We start from the raw sequence: 19,612 nt of genomic DNA, 5'->3' as shown, positions 1-19,612 counted from the left end.
CTTCAAAAGGGGAGGGAAAAAAAAACCCACCAACTATAGGCATAGCAATCTGTGCCTCAAAAGAAGAAATTTCTCTACATATAGTTTATACAAAGTAGGACAGCTTAACAGGGTTAGCCCCATTTTGTTAAATTTTAGATCAGTCTGCTTAATCCTCTCTCTAAGCAATGTGACATCACAGGAACACAGTAAATCAGATTTCAGTGGTCAGTTACATTACACAGATAAGGAACACCAAAATGGTTCAAGTCAGTTTTTTTGTTTTTTTTTTTTTTATTTCAGGACCCACTTCTGAAATATTTTGCATTTGCAGCCAGCCGGGACTCCCTTTTGATGGTGGCTTTTGCAATGGCGATCAGCACAAGTAGGAAACCAGCCACCAGGACAGAGGCAATGACTGGAAGGGCGGCAGATAATAGTAAACCTGGAAGGGGAGTGGGGTTGGAGAACAAAAGTAATTTTATAAAATTAGATACCACATGCTATGTGCAAACAAGAAGGACAAGGGGGCAGCCTAAAGTCATTGGTGTTCCCAAACCCCCATGACCACCCAAATGGCTCAAAAACCGAAACGTTCATTGCATAAGTGGCCACTTTGTGGCGAGTTGAGAGTTACATAAAATTGCCTTGAGGAGGATTATTTAAGCAATTTGACCATAAAAACAAATTGACCCCACAACCTTCCTTTTCATAAATGGACCAATACATACTTGATCTTTCTTCAGAAGCTTCAATTCTAATTGGACCATAAGTGAGCATCCCTTCAGCTTCAGCCTTGATATCCCTTGGCTGCCGTTTGCTTCTATCGCAGTTCTAAAAAGTAAGGGGTAAGTTAGTACCCGATTGGCCTTGGGTTGGTGGGGTGGTCAGAGATTAAAATCAATAAATAAAAAAAAATAACCAACCCAGGTTAGCACAAAGCTCCAATTGCATGCAAGAGTGGTATTGTATAAACAACATGCATAGTCCCAAAAAAATGCCCCAATGAACAAATGAGACGGCAGTCACCCTGGTTTTCCGCATCACATACAGTGGCTTGTTCAGACAGACCTGCCTGGATACTAGAATCCTGGAAAGATGTTGAACCCTGAGAATTCCGAATGCTAGTATAATACAAGTTAGAATACATACAGTATGTGTGTCATGAGCAAAGTTTATCATTCCAAGCATCAGTTTAGTACCCAGCTTTTGTATGTTGGGTTTATGGACATCTGAACATGTCTTGAGAGCCCTCATAGATTACATTTTCAAAATGTTTGAAGGACTAAATTCAACAGGTACTCTATTGGTTAGGAAGCTATATAGAAAAAAAATAAAATGTATACAAAATAGTTCTGGTACACAAGACTTCCAGCTTCCCAAAAACACTATGTAATATTCACATAAAAAAAGGATCACAAGAGGGTCTGTCATAAGTGACACTTGGTAGAAGAGAACCACCTCCGACCAAAAAAAAAAAAAAAAAAAAAAAAAAAAAAAAAAAAACCCTGCAACCATGCAATTCTACTAAAAGGTACACACAAGAAAACCATGCAATCAGCAAACTCCAAGTTGCGACATGAGCCACTTACCGGTATACAATCAATGGTGTCATCCTTCAGACACAGTTGCACCTTACAATGCAAATAAAGCTCATGGGGATGTGGAACAAACCGGAACATTGCAAAGTTAAACCGAAAATAAACATGAGCTCCATTCTTACTGTCAAATTTTGTTGTGGAGTCTTCTGGGCACCTGTGTCCTCAAGCAAAAGGAAGAGAATGAGCAAGGGGGAGGACAGCACAGTAAAACCAAGGTTAAAAAGGATCAGATCTGCAGTTACCAAAATTAGAAAAATGACACAGTTATAGTCATTAAACAAAGTTAACTGCACATCTCTACCACTAACTAAAGCACTAAACATTTACACAGCTACACCCACTGTGCATGTCAGTTTTCATTCAAAGACCGCAGTTAAATAGTATATGCTTAAAATCTACTGGTTTTGCCACCAACATCTTATGGTGTTACACTTAGTATGTTCACTCCATGCGACAGACAAGGTTTTCCACTCTAAACGTCAAGGCTTCAGCTCCTTCACCTCCTCCCACCACAGAAGAGTCTTATTTTTATATCAGTTTTGAACAAACTGAGAAACCGTACAGAAAGTGGTCCAGTTAGCACCTTTTTATTCCCCCCCCACAAGAGAAACTAAGAAACACAGCACAGCTGAAACATGTGGGGTCCTTATCCCATAAGTTAATGGATTGAAATCTATTGTAATGCCGCATTATCAAAAGAGCTTGGACTATATACTGTATATTGTATCCACCAGTTTGTCAAAAGGTCTATATAAATTTTTTTATTTTTTTTTTTATTATTAATTATTCTCCAGCAACATTGCTTAGACTGCGTTTGTACTCTTTAGCTAACATAGCCCTTAACATGTCAGTTAATATCTAACACAAGGACATCATTCATTTCTGCAGGTAAAAAACAAAGGCTACTGCAGCACCCACACATTGCACTGTTTAATGTTAGAGAATTTCTATTATTTAAAAAAGTGCCAAAACCCCCCAACATCCAGCTTGCAAAAAGCACAGCAGTTTTTACTAATGGACTGCTTACATTTAGAAGTACTTACCCATGAAGAATAAGCGTGTGATTGAGGCCTTTGTAGTTCATGGTTTGTGTTGCCCAACAATCAAGCACAGTGAGCATTAAGAAAGCATCTACGTTCACCATTCGAATCTGTATATTAACTCTCTCCCGAAGCTTCAAAGAAAGAGATTTTGAGTACATTTCTTTATATGTGTGGTCCTTAAAGGCTTCCATTACAATTAATACTTCTTGATGATTTACTCGCAGAATTGCTTCTCTGTACAGAGAGGGGGGGAGGGAATCAATTAGTATGCCATTACCTCTGCAAACTGTCTGCAGAACAGTAACAAAACAACTGTACAAAATTTCTTTGCTGTAAATCCAACTAATGACAAGCTGTTCAATTGGAGAGTGAAGGGGAAACATACCACACACACACACACACACACACAAATAGCTATTCTAAATTCCAATAACAATTTGGGTGGGCTTTGACCATTCTAGAAATCAGACACCATACTCACCTGACAGAAGGATGGATGGGAAATTTAAGGCTAACCAGCTGCTGAAGCTGGTAAACGCATTTGAAGATCACTTCTAAGTGGGAATCTCTTATAATTTTTTCACCCATTTGGTCATACCTGGAAATCACTTTATTTGAAAATGTAACATGAGTCCCATTATTCTTGAAAGAAGATGAAGGGGGGTGGGGGGGTGGAAGAGAAGAGAATTTTAATTCAACTGACCCGACAATCTTAGAAACTCAAAAATGTACAGGAAATATCAAACATACAGTAGGCTCAGGAACCTATAGGCTCCATATTTGACAGATTATATATTATATATATATTATATATATATATATATATATATATATATATATATATATATATAAAACCACACACAAATTAAGCATTTACACCCTTCAGTTCATTAGATGAACATTTGCTAGCTGTTAAAGCCTTGAGGCTGTAATCGGCCATCAACACCCCCTTCCCCACCACTCTGAAAAGTTGCTCAAACTGTCAGGTTCCACGAGGATCACGAGTACACAGCCTCTTTCAAGTTCCACCACAAATTCTCAGTTTAATGGAGATCTAGACTCCGACTGGGCCAATATAGAACATTTACATTGTTATTTTAAGCAATTCCTGAGTAGCTTTCTTTGGCTTTATGCCTGGGATCACGGTTACTGGAAAACAAAAACCACACAAAACTCAATTGTGGTCTTGGATGAGACAGACTTGGAGTAAAGTTTTTCTATTAATCCCCACACCACATGGTGACTTCAACATTCTCCCAGAAAGATGCGACAGCTGAAGCACCTAGGCAAAAGATGTATGCACATTTGCTCCAATCTCAGTCACTGTAGCTTGAACTAACTCCTTCAGAGTTAGGGAGACCACCAAATGACCTCGAACTAGTCATCTTCTCATATAAAATCACTCAGATTTTGGGGGATGGCCTACTCTAGACAGATTTACAGTTTTGCGATTTTCTTGCTTCTACTCCTAGACTTGCGATTTTAACAATTTCTTGGAGTGTTCCGTTATTGTGTAGGTTAGGCCATAATATTGACTCGCCACAAGTTAGACCTTCCACCTAAAGTGCATTTATATTACAGTCAATTGAAACCCCTTCACTACAAACATGTGGTTTCCATTATATTGGTTCTGAAACTTTTTGGATACATCAAATGACATCTGGGTGCATCATTAATGGGATTGAATATTTTTACAGATAATTGCATTTTAGACCACCTTGCAGAGATCAGTTTGCACAGACATTAAGAGTCTCGAATGATCAGTATCAAAAAAGTAGAAACGAAACCCACTGCTATAACACAAATGAAAAACTTTCAATCTACTTTATAGGCACTGTATGTAAACTTTAGTGGAGCCCCTCCTACAAACATTGTAATGGGTTTATATTACACAAAGTTTACAATATTAGACATTCAATATACTGGTCTCATTTGAACCTCTGAATTTATGCACTCATTCTTGTAATCCATTTCAATCTGAAATAAAACAATTATACAGTAACAGCAAAATTGGTGCTATTCCAATCCATTACGATAAAAATCTTCACTGTCTCCACTAAACTGTAATTTAGTAAAATTTCAATGTCCAGTTTCTATAGCAAGCTAAATATGTACCTATGCACAAGCATTAAATCACAACACAGACCTTTGAAATACACCAGGTATCTTTCACCACACAGAGTTCATGTTTCATTAATATTAATCTCCTATTTATTACACTAGGTACAGGAAACTTCTAAATGCATACCTCTGGATCTGTACCACCACATGAAGTATAGTTAGTGCCTGTGAGGATTGCAGCATAGTAACGTACGTGCCATTGTTTTTCCTCATAAAGGAGACATGAAGGGTTGTTTAGACTCAATGAGTGAAGGGAAACATCGTGGTGCTGAAAAAACTCTTTAATCACCATCACCTTCATGAAGCTTGTGTCACAAATAACTTTCATTATGAGATCTGGAGATAAAGAAAACAAGTAAAAGATGCTGTACATCCTATTTGGAGTGCTGAAGAACAGATTTAAAAACAAAAAACCAACCCCACACAATGACACCACCTACAAAACACTACATAAATCTGACTGGAGTACAATATTGCAAGTTGCTTAAAGCACTATAACATTTACAAACAGTTCAATTTGGATTCTGGAAGATAATTAACGTAAGTTAATTATAAGTTACTTGCATCAAGGCATCCTGAATGAAAACTCATGGTTAGAATCACAGTAAGATTTTTAGTTGTCTACACTTCTATAAAGCAACAGAACAGTTGGCCATTAAGCCAAAAATCCCAGCTGCAACAGTACAATGAGAAGCTCTTATTCGTCTGGTTTCTATTAAAAAAAAAAAAAAAAAAAAAAAGACCAGAGATCTACTTGCTTTTCACTTAACAGAAAAGCCTTACTCCAGGACAGGATTATGTACTCGTGCACCCAGGGATTTTCCACAAGGATACCAATAATGTTGATGTAGCCGAAGGCATTCAGGTTAAACAAAGAATCACATTCTCTATGACGTGCTGAAAACAAGGGCAAGCACATTTAATGACTGCTCCTGATTCTTACACCTTTTGGTGTAAACAAACTACCAAATAATTGGGTCAAAAAGAGGAAATGACAAAAACCTCACCACCACACATGCCATCACCACCACCTGACCTAGATCCAGAAGGGGCTTCATTAAAGGGACCTATTGCTCTTAATAGACAGAGTTCTCCTGGTTTGTAAAAATGCATCTTTAAGAAATGTAGAGGTGAAAGATTAAGCCAACTTAGTTTGTTGAATAGAGTCAAAGATAAAAAGTGGCCTTTTTGAGTATAACTGATGTGCTCTGGATTGCCCAGATCCTTTAGTGTATAATTTAAAGATCGTGAATCTAAAGTGCCTCAACAGGCAATTTATAGCTTACCATGACACTTGTCACCCGTGAATCCTCCTAAACAAGTGCAGTTGCCATCATCCTCCATCCGACACGTTCCAGGGTCTTTGCAGAACTCCGGGTTACAGGCTATAGACAAACCAAGCTTAAAACAGTAAATTATCAGCAAACTCCAATTTAGTTCTATGCTGCAGAAAAACCACTTTTAAAAGACGCTCACTTGGACACTACTTTAATGCAACCGTTTCAAGTTGCACTGCATGTGAGCCCCTAACCTTGTGGCTCCTTAAACTAAAAAACAGTGCAGGACAAAAATTTTTTTTAATCCTCACATTCTACCAAAAACTAAATTTACTCAAACCAAGACAACCTTCATAGCCTTGCTTTTACATTTAATGTGTCAGCCTGTCACCCACTTAAGTCATTTAAAAATTTTCTCCCCTAATGAATTTCACCAACATCAGTTTTAGACAATGCAGAGAAGCTTCCCCGAGTTTAAATCAACCTTGAAAGAACCGAGGACAATATTTTTGGAGACTAAGTCCATCACTTAAAAGCACAAGATGGCATGATATGAACTGAATTATCAGTTCCAGTTTGAAGCTATCATTTGTACCAATGCCTGATGTCTGTTAGATGTCCCCTTTATATATAAAATATTAAAAGTAAATTCATAAAGCAAAACCACAAACTAGCACAACATATTGATCAACTCTTGTCATAGTAGCTCATCCAAGTCCGGACATGAAAAATTGCAGTGCAAAGAAAGATGGTATGAAACAATATCAACTGTGTTGCAAAATTATAGTACAAGAGCAGTATTTTTTGTTTAAGCTAAAAATAAAAAAAATTTAAAAAAAAAAAAACACCAACTATGGAAAAAATAGACCCTTGCAATGTAGGAAACAAAATTTAGACAGCCCATTCAGACTCCACAATGGAGTTTACAATAAACATGCCAAATTCCAGTCATGGAAGGTTGCAGGGTGTTTAATCCATCTATTTTTTTGCTCTTACACCACTGCACCCATCCATCCGTTCACTGTCTAAGCCTTATCTGAAGGGCTGCAGGGAAGCTGAATCTTACACCATTAAACATTTAATACAAGGCAAAAACTCTCAGGAATAGGTGCCAGCCCATCACAGGATGAACGAACACACACTCAGTCCATTTAACATCACTAATCCACCTAACCCGCATGTCTTTAGACTATGGGAGGTGGGGAATTTATATCTATATCTACAGGAGTATATATAAAATCAAGCTACAGAGGGCTGAATTAAAAGACACCCCGAAAATCAAAGTGAAAAAATGTGTCAGGCTAGTCCATTTTGCTGAAAATTCATTGCAGTAACTCCAGATTTATTCAGTAGATTGAATCGCCCCCACATGCTTGTATGCCTGCCTGACAATGTTGGGGCATGCTCCTAAAGCAGACAACAGATGGTGTTTGGGGTTAGTGTCGGACAATCTCCTCCCAGATCTGGGCCAGGGAAATCGCCGAGCTCCTGGGCAGTCTGAGGTGAAACCTGGTGGTGTCTGGTGGACCGAAACAATGTCCCAGAGGTGTTCGGATGCATTTAGGTCAGGGGAGCGTGGAGGTCAGTCAAAGGTATCAATTCCTTCATCCTCCAGAAATTGCCTGCATACTCTCACCACATGAAGCCGGGCATTATCGTGCACAAGGAGGAACCCAGGACCTACTGCACCAGCATAGGGTCTGACAACGGGTCCAAGGATTTCACCCAATAGCAGTCAAGGTGCCATTGTCTAGCCTGTAGAGATCTGTGCGTCCTCCCATGGATATGCCTCCCCAGACCATCACTGATCCACCACCAAACCGGTCATGCTGAATGATGTTCCAGGCAACATAACATTCTTCACGGCTTCTCCAGACCTTTTCATGTCTGTCACATGTGCTCAGGGTGACCTACTCTAATCTGTGAAAAGCACAGGGCACCAGTGGAGGACCTGGCAATACTGGTATTCTATGGCAAATGCCAATCGAGCTCCACAGTGCTGGGCAGTGAGCACAGGGCCCACAGGCCACTCTCATGAAGTCTGTTTCTGATTGTTTGGTCAGACATTCACATCAGTGGCCTGCTGGAGGTCATTTTGTAGGGCTCTGGCAGTGCTCATCCTGTTCCTTCTTGCCCAAAGGAGCAGATACCGGTCCTGCTGATGGGTTAAGCACCTTTTACGGCCCTGTCCAGCTCTCCTAGGGTAACTGCCCGTCTCTGTGCCAAGTGACACAGCAAGCCTTCAGGCAATGGCAGGAATTGATGTGCAATCCTGGAGAAGTTGGACTGCCTGTGCAACCCCTGTAGGGTACAGGCATCAACTCATGCTACCAGTAGTGACACTGACCGTAGCCAAATGCAAAAACTAGTGGAAAAACAAGATGGAGGGAAAAATCTCAGTGGCCTGCACCTGTTAAACCATTCATTCCTGTTTTGGAGGTCATCTCATTGTTGCCCCTCTAGTGCACCTGTTAAATTTCATTAACACCAAAGCAACAGAAACTGATTAACAAGCCCCTCTGCTACTTAACTGAGCAGATCAATATCCCAGATGTGTCATTGACTTGATGCTATGCTCCGATTAAAAAAAAAAAAAAAAAAAAAAGAAAAAAGTGTTCTATCAAAAATATTAAAGGATCAATCTCTCTATACCTATATATACCAGGAGGAAACACCACATCCACAGTAAGCACTAGAGAATTTAACCCAATTTTCCTTATGGAGAGGTAACAGCACACACACACTTGCTTACACCACTTTTTAAAATGCGGATATACAATTAATATGTAGTATAATATTGAACAAAAAGGTACACTATTTTTAGTGGTTTGGGACACCAGCTCTAATGTAATAGAGAAACATTCATTGGTGAAAATGTTTTAAAAGTAAATGCTTTGAAATGAGCAAGACTGTCTCAACTAAATGAGTCACTCCCTTGCTACACAGGCCAGATTTACAATTGCACTTTTGATTCCCGTTCATTCTCCCTTTGGAAGAGAAAATTCAAGCTAAACAGAGCTTGCTAAATCTGGAGAGTGCATGTTCACTCCATGCCTAAGGGTGGTCCCAATCATCACTTCCACATTCCATTGACTATATATGCTATGGGAAGAGTGTGCGAGTAAGAGTCGTCTACAAAAAGGAATGGTAACTGCCTTAAATCTACCCAGCTCCAATCCAACTTTGGAAACAAAAGGATAAAAATTTTGAATTAAACATTGCATTGTTTTATTATCGGACAATTAAAAAAAAAAAAAACACACACACACGTTTTGAAGACCTGCAGACTTTTTTTTTTTTTTTTTTTCCTTGTTGTGTTGAACAAAGTCACTACTGCCCACTACCAAACTTGAATCAGTCTGGCTGGGCAAGGTGGCACACCACAAATCACTGGTCTTAATCTATATATATAAAAATGGAATGGGTGGGTCGTCGGGTGGGCCTTTTTTTCATTCCGTCGTTTTTGACGTTTTCAAAATGTAGAATGATTATTTGATTTTTTTGTTTTTATTTGATCGTGTCTATGTAGCCGCCGTCGTAATAAAGTATCGCTAAAATCGTCATTTATCATAATTTATTTTTGACGTATAACGTCGCCGTAGTCGAGGTCAGTGATACCAGTGCAAAAAATCTGCTTACGGTTGAAAGACACGCCCTACTCACTGGACAGTTAAAAACACCAATCAAACTAACGATGACATCAAGTATTACCCAATCAAAAGTAGGAAAGGAGGCATCTTCATAAAATGCGTGTGGGATGATTTGCATGAGACGCTGCTTTAAAAAAAAAATGATAAAAAAAATACGGGATAAATCCCGTCCAGTATTGATTCAAAACGGGACGCGCAATTTCATTCTCAAACGCAGCACGATTCCGTATTTTAAAGGACGGGTGGCAACCCTACAGTGCCAGGTAACCACCCATACAATCACATTGTGATTCAGACTAGGAATGCAATGAATGTAATTACCCCGATCTACATACAAGGCGAAAGTCTATGAGGGGCCAAACAGGCCATAAATCATATATTTCTGTGTGTAATCTATTGGTTTACATATCAACACTATTGGTTTATGAATATTTACTATCGGTTTGCGTGCATACTTAATTGGTTTGCGTGCGTATAATACTGGTTTCATTCATATGAACTACAGTGGTGTGAAAAACTATTTGCCCCCTTCCTGATTTCTTATTCTTTTGCATGTTTGTCACACAAAATGTTTCTGATCATCAAACACATTTAACCACAAAATGCAGTTTTTAAATGATGGTTTTTATTATTTAGGGAGAAAAAAAATCCAAACCTACATGGCCCTGTGTGAAAAAGTAATTGCCCCCTTGTTAAAAAATAACCTGTGGTGTATCACACCTGAGTTCAATTTCCGTAGCCACCCCCAGGCCTGATTACTGCCACACCTGTTTCAATCAAGAAATCACTTAAATAGGAGCTGCCTGACACAGAGAAGTAGACCAAAAGCACCTCAAAAGCTAGACATCATGCCAAGATCCAAAGAAATTCAGGAACAAATGAGAACAGAAGTAATTGAGATCTATCAGTCTGGTAAAGGTTATAAAGCCATTTCTAAAGCTTTGGGACTCCAGCGAACCACAGTGAGAGCCATTATCCACAAATGGCAAAAACATGGAACAGTGGTGAACCTTCCCAGGAGTGGCCGGCCGACCAAAATTACCCCAAGAGCGCAGAGACGACTCATCCGAGAGATCACAAAAGACCCCAGGACAACGTCTAAAGAACTGCAGGCCTCACTTGCCTCAATTAAGGTCAGTGTTCACGACTCCACCATAAGAAAGAGACTGGGCAAAAATGGCCTGCATGGCAGATTTCCAAGACGCAAACCACTGTTAAGCAAAAAGAACATTAGGGCTCGTCTCAATTTTGCTAAGAAACATCTCAATGATTGCCAAGACTTTTGGGAAAATACCTTGTGGACTGAGGAGTCAAAAGTTGAACTTTTTGGAAGGCAAATGTCCCGTTACATCTGGCATAAAAGGAACACAGCATTTCAGAAAAAGAACATCATACCAACAGTAAAATATGGTGGTGGTAGTGTGATGGTCTGGGGTTGTTTTGCTGCTTCAGGACCTGGAAGGCTTGCTGTGATAGATGGAACCATGAATTCTACTGTCTACCAAAAAATCCTGAAGGAGAATGTCCGGCCATCTGTTCGTCAACTCAAGCTGAAGCGATCTTGGGTGCTGCAACAGGACAATGACCCAAAACACACCAGCAAATACACCTCTGAATGGCTGAAGAAAAACAAAATGAAGACTTTGGAGTGGCCTAGTCAAAGTCCTGACCTGAATCCAATTGAGATGCTATGGCATGACCTTAAAAAGGCGGTTCATGCTAGAAAACCCTCAAATAAAGCTGAATTACAACAATTTTGCAAAGATGAGTGGGCCAAAATTCCTCCAGAGCACTGTAAAAGACTCATTGCAAGTTATCGCAAACGCTTGATTGCAGTTATTGCTGCTAAGGGTGGCCCAACCAGTTATTAGGTTCAGGGGGCAATTACTTTTTAACACAGGGCCATGTAGGTTTGGATTTTTTTTTCTCCCTATATAATAAAAACCACCATTTACAAACTGCATTTTGTGTTTACTTGTGTTATATTTGACTAATGGTTAAATGTGTTTGATGATCAGAAACATTGTGTGACAAACATGCAAAAGAATAAGAAATCAGGAAGGGGGCAAATAGTTTTTCACACCACTGTATATTGGTTCGTGTCCGTATATTATCGGTTTGTGCGTGAACTATATCCGTTTGTATATGCATAGCACTGGTTTGCATATGAACTATATTGATTTGCGTGTGTATATCAGTGGTTCCAGTACGTTTGTTATTGGTTTTCGGTTGTATGTTATCGGTTTGCGTATGAACTATATTGGCTTGCGTTCTGTGCCGGTCTAACGATGGATTTGTGTACGCACTATATTGGTTTCATGCACGTCTTATACTGGTTTCATGTGGGTAACATATCGGTTTTGCGCTTGAACTCTATTGGTTGTATGTGTGTGCCATGTCGGTTTCTCGTACGAAACATACTGGTTTGCAAACGAACACTATTGCAACTCTGTGTATGAACTATATCGGTTCTGCGTACGAACTACAGTCATCCCTCGCTATATCGCGCTTCGCCTTTCGCGGCTTCACTCCATCGCGGATTTTATATGTAAGCATATTTAAATATATATCGCGGATTTTTCGCTGCTTCGCGGGTTTCTGTGGACAATGGGTCTTTTAATTTCTGGTACATGCTTCCTCAGTTGGTTTGCCCAGTTGATTTCATACAACGGACGCTATTGGCAGATGGCTGAGAAGCTACCCGGCTTACTTTTCTCTTTACTTTTCTCTTTCTTTTGCGCTGACTTTCTCTGATCCTGACGTAGGGGGATTGAGCAGGGGGGCTGTTTGCACACCTAGACGATAAGGACCCTCGTCTAAAAATGCTGAAAGATTATCTTCATGTTGTGATCTTTTGTGCAGCTGCTTCCTGAAATGACATGCTGCACGGAGCTTCGCATACTTAAAAGCTCGAAGGGCACGTATTGATTTTTGATTGAAAAACAAACTGTCTCACTTTGTCTGCTCCTGACGGAGGGGGTGTGAGCTGCCGCCTTCAACAGCTTTGTGCCGCGGTGCTTCACATACTTAAAAGAAAAACAGCCCTATTGATCTGTTTGCTTTTTTCTATCTCTGTGACTTGATCTGCTCCTGACAAGCACTCCTTTGAAGAGGTAAGATATGTTTGCATTTTTAATTGTGAGACGGAACTGTCATCTCTGTCTTGTCATGGAGCACAGTTTAAACTTTTGAAAAAGAGACAAATGTTTGTTTGCAGTGTTTGAATAACGTTCCTGTCTCTCTACAACCTCCTGTGTTTCTGCGCAAATCTGTGACCCAAGCATGACAATATAAAAATAACCATATAAACATATGGTTTCTACTTCGCGGATTTTCTTATTTCGCGGGTGGCTCTGGAACGCAACCCCCGCGATGGAGGAGGGATTACTGTATATTGGTTGTTCACGTGATCTTCAGTGAAAATGGGCGGGGCAAGAAACAGGAACTCAGGGGCCGGTAGTGTCATGGAGCGTGTAGAGAAGCCGACAGGAGACGGATCTGGGTTTACTTTAAACAGTGCAGTATTTTTTTTCCACACAATAGGTTTGGGAAAGGACTTGGTGGTAATTATTACTATTTAATAGAATCTGCCATTGAGTGTGTAATGAACACAAAGCTGAAGTACGTATTTGGTCGTCTTTTTATTCGCTTCCAGCTACATGCTCGCTTGCAACCCACGGACTGTACTTTTTCACACAGCTTTTGCAAGCTAGTTACTTATTCTAAAGGCAAAATATTCTACATTTACGACAGACGCCTTTATCCAGTATAACATTTAGTTACTACTGGTTACATTTCTTATGCCCAGCGATCCCGCACCGTGCCGCCTATTCAGGTGAAGTGACATGCTCATGGTCACACAGTGTCACTATCAGGACTTTAACCGAGAAATGTAGGATTTAGAGGGCAAAGCCCTTACCACAATGCCCCAATGCTTGCACATCTGCAATGTGTATATTATTTGACATAATATAATCTTGTCCAGGACAGATTCCTTTGTTAAAGTTGAGTGTAACATTTTCAACCCGTTCAAGAGCTAAATCTGGGATATTTATTCTTTCAAATAATGTATCAGTTTGCAGATTAATGTACACGTTGTATAATATTTTACCATGCACTTAACATTGAAGAAGAAGCTGGTTTGTGAATAAGTAGTTGACTACAAGCATATGTGTAGCTAGGAGTGAATAAAAAGCCACCTGAATGTGTACCTAACTTAAGTCCCGTGATCATTTCAGATGTTAAACGTTAATCACCAAGCCCTTTCACAAACATTAAGTGGCATACAAAAGTATTCAATCCCCTTGAAAGTCATAATTTTCTGCAAGACAAAAGATTTATACACATTTATTCATTCAGTATTTTTCTTATGCTGTGACAAAAGATTTCCAAAGACAAAATAAACCATTTTCTGTAGACGTTTAACTGAAGAAGAAAAACTCCAAAGTTAATGTTTGCATAGGTATTTAAACCTTTGTGCTTTGGAAGCTCCATCATTACACCAATGACAAATTAATTACAAAGGTGACAGTCGTTTAACAGTCATAATTAAACATGATGAGGTGCTACTTGTGAGTCCTTTCTGTCTCTCTGGATATAAACAGCCCCCTTTGTAAGGGCCGTAATCTTTGGTGGACAGTCACTGCAAAAATGAAAACAAAGGAGCATTCTACTGATGTGAGAAACAAAGTTATTGAAACGCACAAGACTGGGAATGACTATAAAAATATCAAAAGAGTTTGAATGTCCCATTGCGCACTGTTGCATTCATCACCAGAAAGTGGAAGGTTCATCAAAGTACACAGACTCTGACTAGAACAGGCTGTCCCTCAAAACTCAACATCAGAGTGAGACATCAACTGGTGAGAGAGGCGACTAGAAATCCAACTGTCACTCTCAGATGTCTGCGACGATCTTTAGCTGGAGTAAAGGTGCTGGGGTCCACAATTTCAAGAGTTCTCCATAAAACAGGCTTCTATGGGGGGGTAGCATGAAAGAAGCCATTCCTTAAGAAGGTCCACATAAAACAATGTATGGCGTTTGCCACAAAGCATGAGAAAGACCCAGTTAAAATGTGGGAGAAGGTTTTATGGTCATATGAGACCAAAATAGAAGTTTTTGGACAGACGTAAGAGGTATGTGAAGTGTAACACTAACATTGCCCAGGCCTCAAGAAACAACATTCCTACAGTGGAATATGGTGGTGGCAGTCTCATGCTATGGGGATGTTTTTCATGTGCTGGGTCTGACAATCTTGTCAGAGTTGAAGGGACAATGGATGGACACATACTGCACAATTTTGCAAGAGAACTTGTTCCAGTCTGCTATGAAAGCTCAGGAGAAGATTCATCTTTCAACATGATAATGACCTTAAGCATTAGGACAATGTGACACTGGGATAGCTCAAAAACAGAAAGGTGAATGTTTTGGAGAGGCCAAGTAAAATGCCCTAAGCTTAACCCTGTTGAGAATCTGTGCAACTGTTTGAAAACTGCTGTTCAGAGGTGCCATCTCACCGACATAGAGGGTCTCTAGAAATCCTGCCAAGAAGAAAGGGGCAGAATCACTCCTGAGCAGTGTGCAGAACTGGGGCCTACTTACAAAAGAACGAAGGCTGTTACGGCAGCAAAAGGTTTCTTGACAAAGTATGAATGTGTTGGGCTTGAATACTTAATGCAAACATCAACTTTGGAGTTTTTCTTCTTCAGTTAAATATCTACAGAAAATGGTTTATTTAGAAATGTATTGGTACAGCACAAGAGTTCACATTAAAAAAAAAATGAATAAATAAACGTGGAAAAATCTTTTGTCATACAGAAAATTAGGATGACTTTTAAAGTGATTGAATACTTTTGCATGTCACTGTTTGTTTCTGAAAGGGCTTGGTGGTTATTATTTTTAACAGTATTTTCCCGTAATTCTCAAATATTCACGGGGCTGACGTGAGGTGCACATTCTGCTGGCTTTTTATTCAATCCTAGCTACATCCAGTATATGCTTGCAGTCAGCTACTTATTCATACAGCTTTTGCACACCAGCTTCTTATTCTAACAGCATGGCAAAATATTCTACAGCATGTACATTAATCAGAATCATTACAAACCGATCAATTATTTGAAAAAATAAATATTCCACATTTTGGTTCTGCACAGGTCAAAAATGTTAAACACAACTTTAATTTAACAAAGGAATCTGTCTTGTCACAAAACTGTGAAAATTAAGGTGGCTGAACGTGATTTAACACTTTACAGTGCCCATGATAGCACAGTAAATCCTATTTATCAGATATTGGAGTGGAAATACGCAGGTACTCGTACCTGGCAGGGCAAAAATCGGCTGCATCTTAAAAAACGCATATGCCTTGTCACAAAACTGTGAAAGGTAAGGTGGCCCAATATGATGTAACTCACATATACTGGTCCTAAATATGGAACATTTAGCTTTTCAAAGAATGGACACGATCATATCATGTCAAATGATATGCACGTTGCAGATGTGCAAGCAGTGGGGCATTGTGGTTAGGGCTTTGTCCTCTAAACCCTACATTTGTCGGTTCAAGTCCTGATAGTGACACTGTGTGACCATGAGCATGTCACTTCACCTGTCTAGGCGGCACGGTGCGGGATCGCTGAGCATCAGAAATGTAACCAGTAGTAACTAAATGTTATACTGGATAAAGGCGTCAGTCGTAAATGTAGAATATTTTGCCTTTAGAATAAGTAACTAGTTTGCAAAAGCTGTGTGAAAAAGTACAGTCGCGGGTTGCAAGCGAGCATGTAGCTGGAAGTGAATAAAAAGACGACCAAATACGTACTTAACTTCAGCTTTGTGTTCATTACACACTTAATGGCCGATTCTATTAAATAGTAATAATTACCACCAAGTCCTTTCCCAAACCTATCGTGTGGAAAAAAATACGGCGCTGTTTAAAGCAAGCCCAGATCCGTCTCCTGTCAGCTTCTCTACACGCTCCATGACACTACCTGCCCCTGAGTTCCTGTTTCTTGCCCCGCCCATTTCCACTGAAGATCACGTGAACAACCAATATAGTTCGCACGCAGAACCGATATAGTTCATACACAACATTCCGATAGTGTGCGTTTGCAAACCAGTATGTTTCATACGCAAAACCGATATAGTGCACACATAAATCCAGCATGTTACTTTCACAAAGCCGGCATAGTACGCACACATAAAACCGGTAGAAGACTGACAAGGACTCAATGTAGTGCATACACAAAACCAATAGCGTTCATATGCGAAACCGATATATTACCCACGTGAAACCAGTATAGTGCATATGAAAAACCAGTGCTATACGTAAGCAAACCAGTAGTATACGAACACAAACCAATATAGCTGATACGCAAACCGATTGCATACGCACGCAAACCAATGCAATTCCCTCACAAACCGATAGCAAACGCACGTGAACCAGTAATAAAGTTCAATTCAATATAGTTCATATGCAAACCAGTGCTATGCATATACAAACGGATATAGTTCACGCACAAACCGATAATATACGGACACGAACCAATATGGTTCATATGAAGGAAACCAGTATTGTTTGCACGCAAACCAATTAAGTATGCACGCAAACCGATGGTAATCATCCATAAACCAATAATGTTCATGCGTAAACCAATACTTTACGTACAAAAATATATGATTTTTGGCCTGTTTGGCCCCTCATAAAAGTCTTGCAACATTCAAAGATGATGGTTTGGGATAAGTACACCATACAACATAAAAGAGCTTATGAAGCCTTGAACCGAAAAAAGCAACATCTCAGAGATCGTAAAAAAAAAAAAAAAAATAGGAGCTAATGTCGTTTTACTCGCTGTAGATTTTAGTCAAACATTACCAGTTATTTCACGAGGGAGACCAGCACATCAACTCAACGCGTGTTTAAAATCCATGCTTCTCCCACACTCGGTTATATGTCGCGTGTTCTCGGGTAGGTGCACCAAAAAATGTATACATTTAAGCATGTAATGGGCAAACAAAAAATGAGGTATACCCGAAGGCACAGCAGTAGTACTTAATGTAACTTTACTTCTTAAATGTTAATGTTTTACTGTTTAATAATTTATACGCTTCTTATATGTTGTTCAAATTCTTTTATCAAAATACCACTGACAGCGCAATGCACGATAACACGGAGTGAATACACCATACGCATCCGCCCACGGCTGCCCTGCTGTGCGCAGATAGGACTTGATTGTACAATAAAATAAAAAGATAAAAAGACTAAAACAATCATCACCCATAAAGCGGATAGTAGACGTGACGTACTATATGTGTACCACATTTCAAGTGTATAGGTGCAACGGTTTGCGAGCTACAGGTCATTTAAAATCCTGGACAGACACACAAATTGCCACGGTAGCAAATTACAGAAGAAGATTTTACTGTTTAATAATTTATATTTATATGAAACGAGCTGTATATACCCGGCGTTGCCCGGGGCAGAAGTAACGTAATCGGTCAAACACTTACATATATACCAAAGTAAACCTAATCGGTCAAACAGTTACATATATAAAAAAAACCGAACCTAATCGGACAAACAGCTTCATATATACAGAAGCGAACCTAATCGGACAAACAGCTAATCTATATACATAAGCAAACCTAATTGGTCAAACAGTTACATAAATACAAAAGCAAACCTAATCGATGAAACAGCTTCATATATACAGAAGCGAACCTAATTGGTCAAACAGTTATGCATGTGCAGAATAATTTTACAAAGATTATGCGTGTTAACAATCATTAAAAAGAAAAGATTGAGGAACTTTTCTTCTATATGTGATGAAGCTGGATAAAGCTGACTTGACGAAGACGTAGGTGGCATAGATTGGTTTTTCTAAAACAGAAGAAAAAAATGAGTATCTATTATTATTTTAAATTAGAATGAAAATGAGAACCTTGATTAGAGATAGATTATCCGTATTAAAATATGTGCATGAATAAACTTTTGCTAACTCTCTAGCAAAAGTTTATTCATACAAATTGCCATGGGATGGCTTTGTGAAAAAGTAAAAATTAGATAAAAATAAATTGACAATGCCTACTTCGATTTGACTGAGATTATCTGTAATGATGAAAAAAAAGTTTACTATGTTTTTTTTTCCATACGGGAAGGATGTAAAACCTTACATAGGCACCCTTCAGCCCGTACTGAAGGGTAGTGTCAGATTCTTACTGACTAAAAAACACCCTTTTTATACCACAGCTACCCCAAAAACCACTATTAGGCATTACTTTGGGGTGGCAGTAGTTTAGTTATGAAACAGCTGGGTCCTGAAAAAAATCTGTCTTATTAGTGGCTTCATCACATATAGAAGAACAGTTCCTCAATCTTTTCTTTTTAATGATTGTTAACACGCATAATGTTTGTAAAATCATTCTGCACATGCATAACTGTTTGACCAATTAGGTTCGCTTCTGTATATATGAAGCTGTTTGATCGATTAGGTTTGCTTTTGTATTTATGTAACTGTTTGACCAATTAGGTTTGCTTATGTATATAGAATAGCTGTTTGTCCGATTAGGTTCGCTTCTGTATATATGAAGCTGTTTGTCCGATTAGGTTCGGTTTTTTTATATATGTAACTGTTTGACCGATTAGGTTTACTTTGGTATATATGTAAGTGTTTGACCGATTACGTTACTTCTGCCCCGGGCAACGCCGGGTATATACAGCTCGTTTTCAATAAATGTTAATTGTAATTCAGACTTCACATAAAAGATATACCAACACTTTATTCAGGAAAGATCAGCTCCTGGATCCTTGAGCTGGAGCAAAAAACAGCAGCCACAATATGGCTCCAGAGCAGACCTGGGAAACCTCTAAGCTAAAAGAGTAATACTGTACTGGGCCAATTTATAACTAAATCTTAAAAACACCGAAATTACTTTGGTCATTTATAGTA

The 19,612-nt window shown here is 39.2% G+C and overlaps 1 protein-coding gene across 2 annotated transcripts in view; it reads right to left on the bottom strand.

The window, feature by feature from the left end:
* Window positions 1–253: 253 nt before the first annotated feature.
* The window catches only part of zpd (zona pellucida glycoprotein d), a 28,786-nt gene continuing 9,427 nt past the window's right edge, over window positions 254–19,612 (bottom strand). For both annotated transcript variants that reach the window (XM_051932133.1, XM_028808909.2), the window contains exons 3-9: window positions 6,031–6,129; window positions 4,872–5,080; window positions 3,105–3,265; window positions 2,624–2,857; window positions 1,572–1,734; window positions 711–813; window positions 254–424 (exon numbers count right to left, since the gene is read on the bottom strand). In XM_051932133.1, the coding sequence (XP_051788093.1) occupies window positions 279–424; window positions 711–813; window positions 1,572–1,734; window positions 2,624–2,857; window positions 3,105–3,265; window positions 4,872–5,080; window positions 6,031–6,088 (1,074 nt within the window). In that variant the 5' untranslated portion in view covers window positions 6,089–6,129 and the 3' untranslated portion in view covers window positions 254–278. The remainder of the gene's footprint in view (window positions 425–710; window positions 814–1,571; window positions 1,735–2,623; window positions 2,858–3,104; window positions 3,266–4,871; window positions 5,081–6,030; window positions 6,130–19,612) is intronic.

The sequence above is a fragment of the Erpetoichthys calabaricus genome, chromosome 9 (genome assembly GCF_900747795.2).
Source record: "Erpetoichthys calabaricus chromosome 9, fErpCal1.3, whole genome shotgun sequence".
In the NCBI taxonomy this organism is placed as follows: domain Eukaryota; kingdom Metazoa; phylum Chordata; class Cladistia; order Polypteriformes; family Polypteridae; genus Erpetoichthys; species Erpetoichthys calabaricus.
Note: the sequence above shows the minus strand (reverse complement) of the source record. Positions and strands in the feature narration are given on the sequence as shown.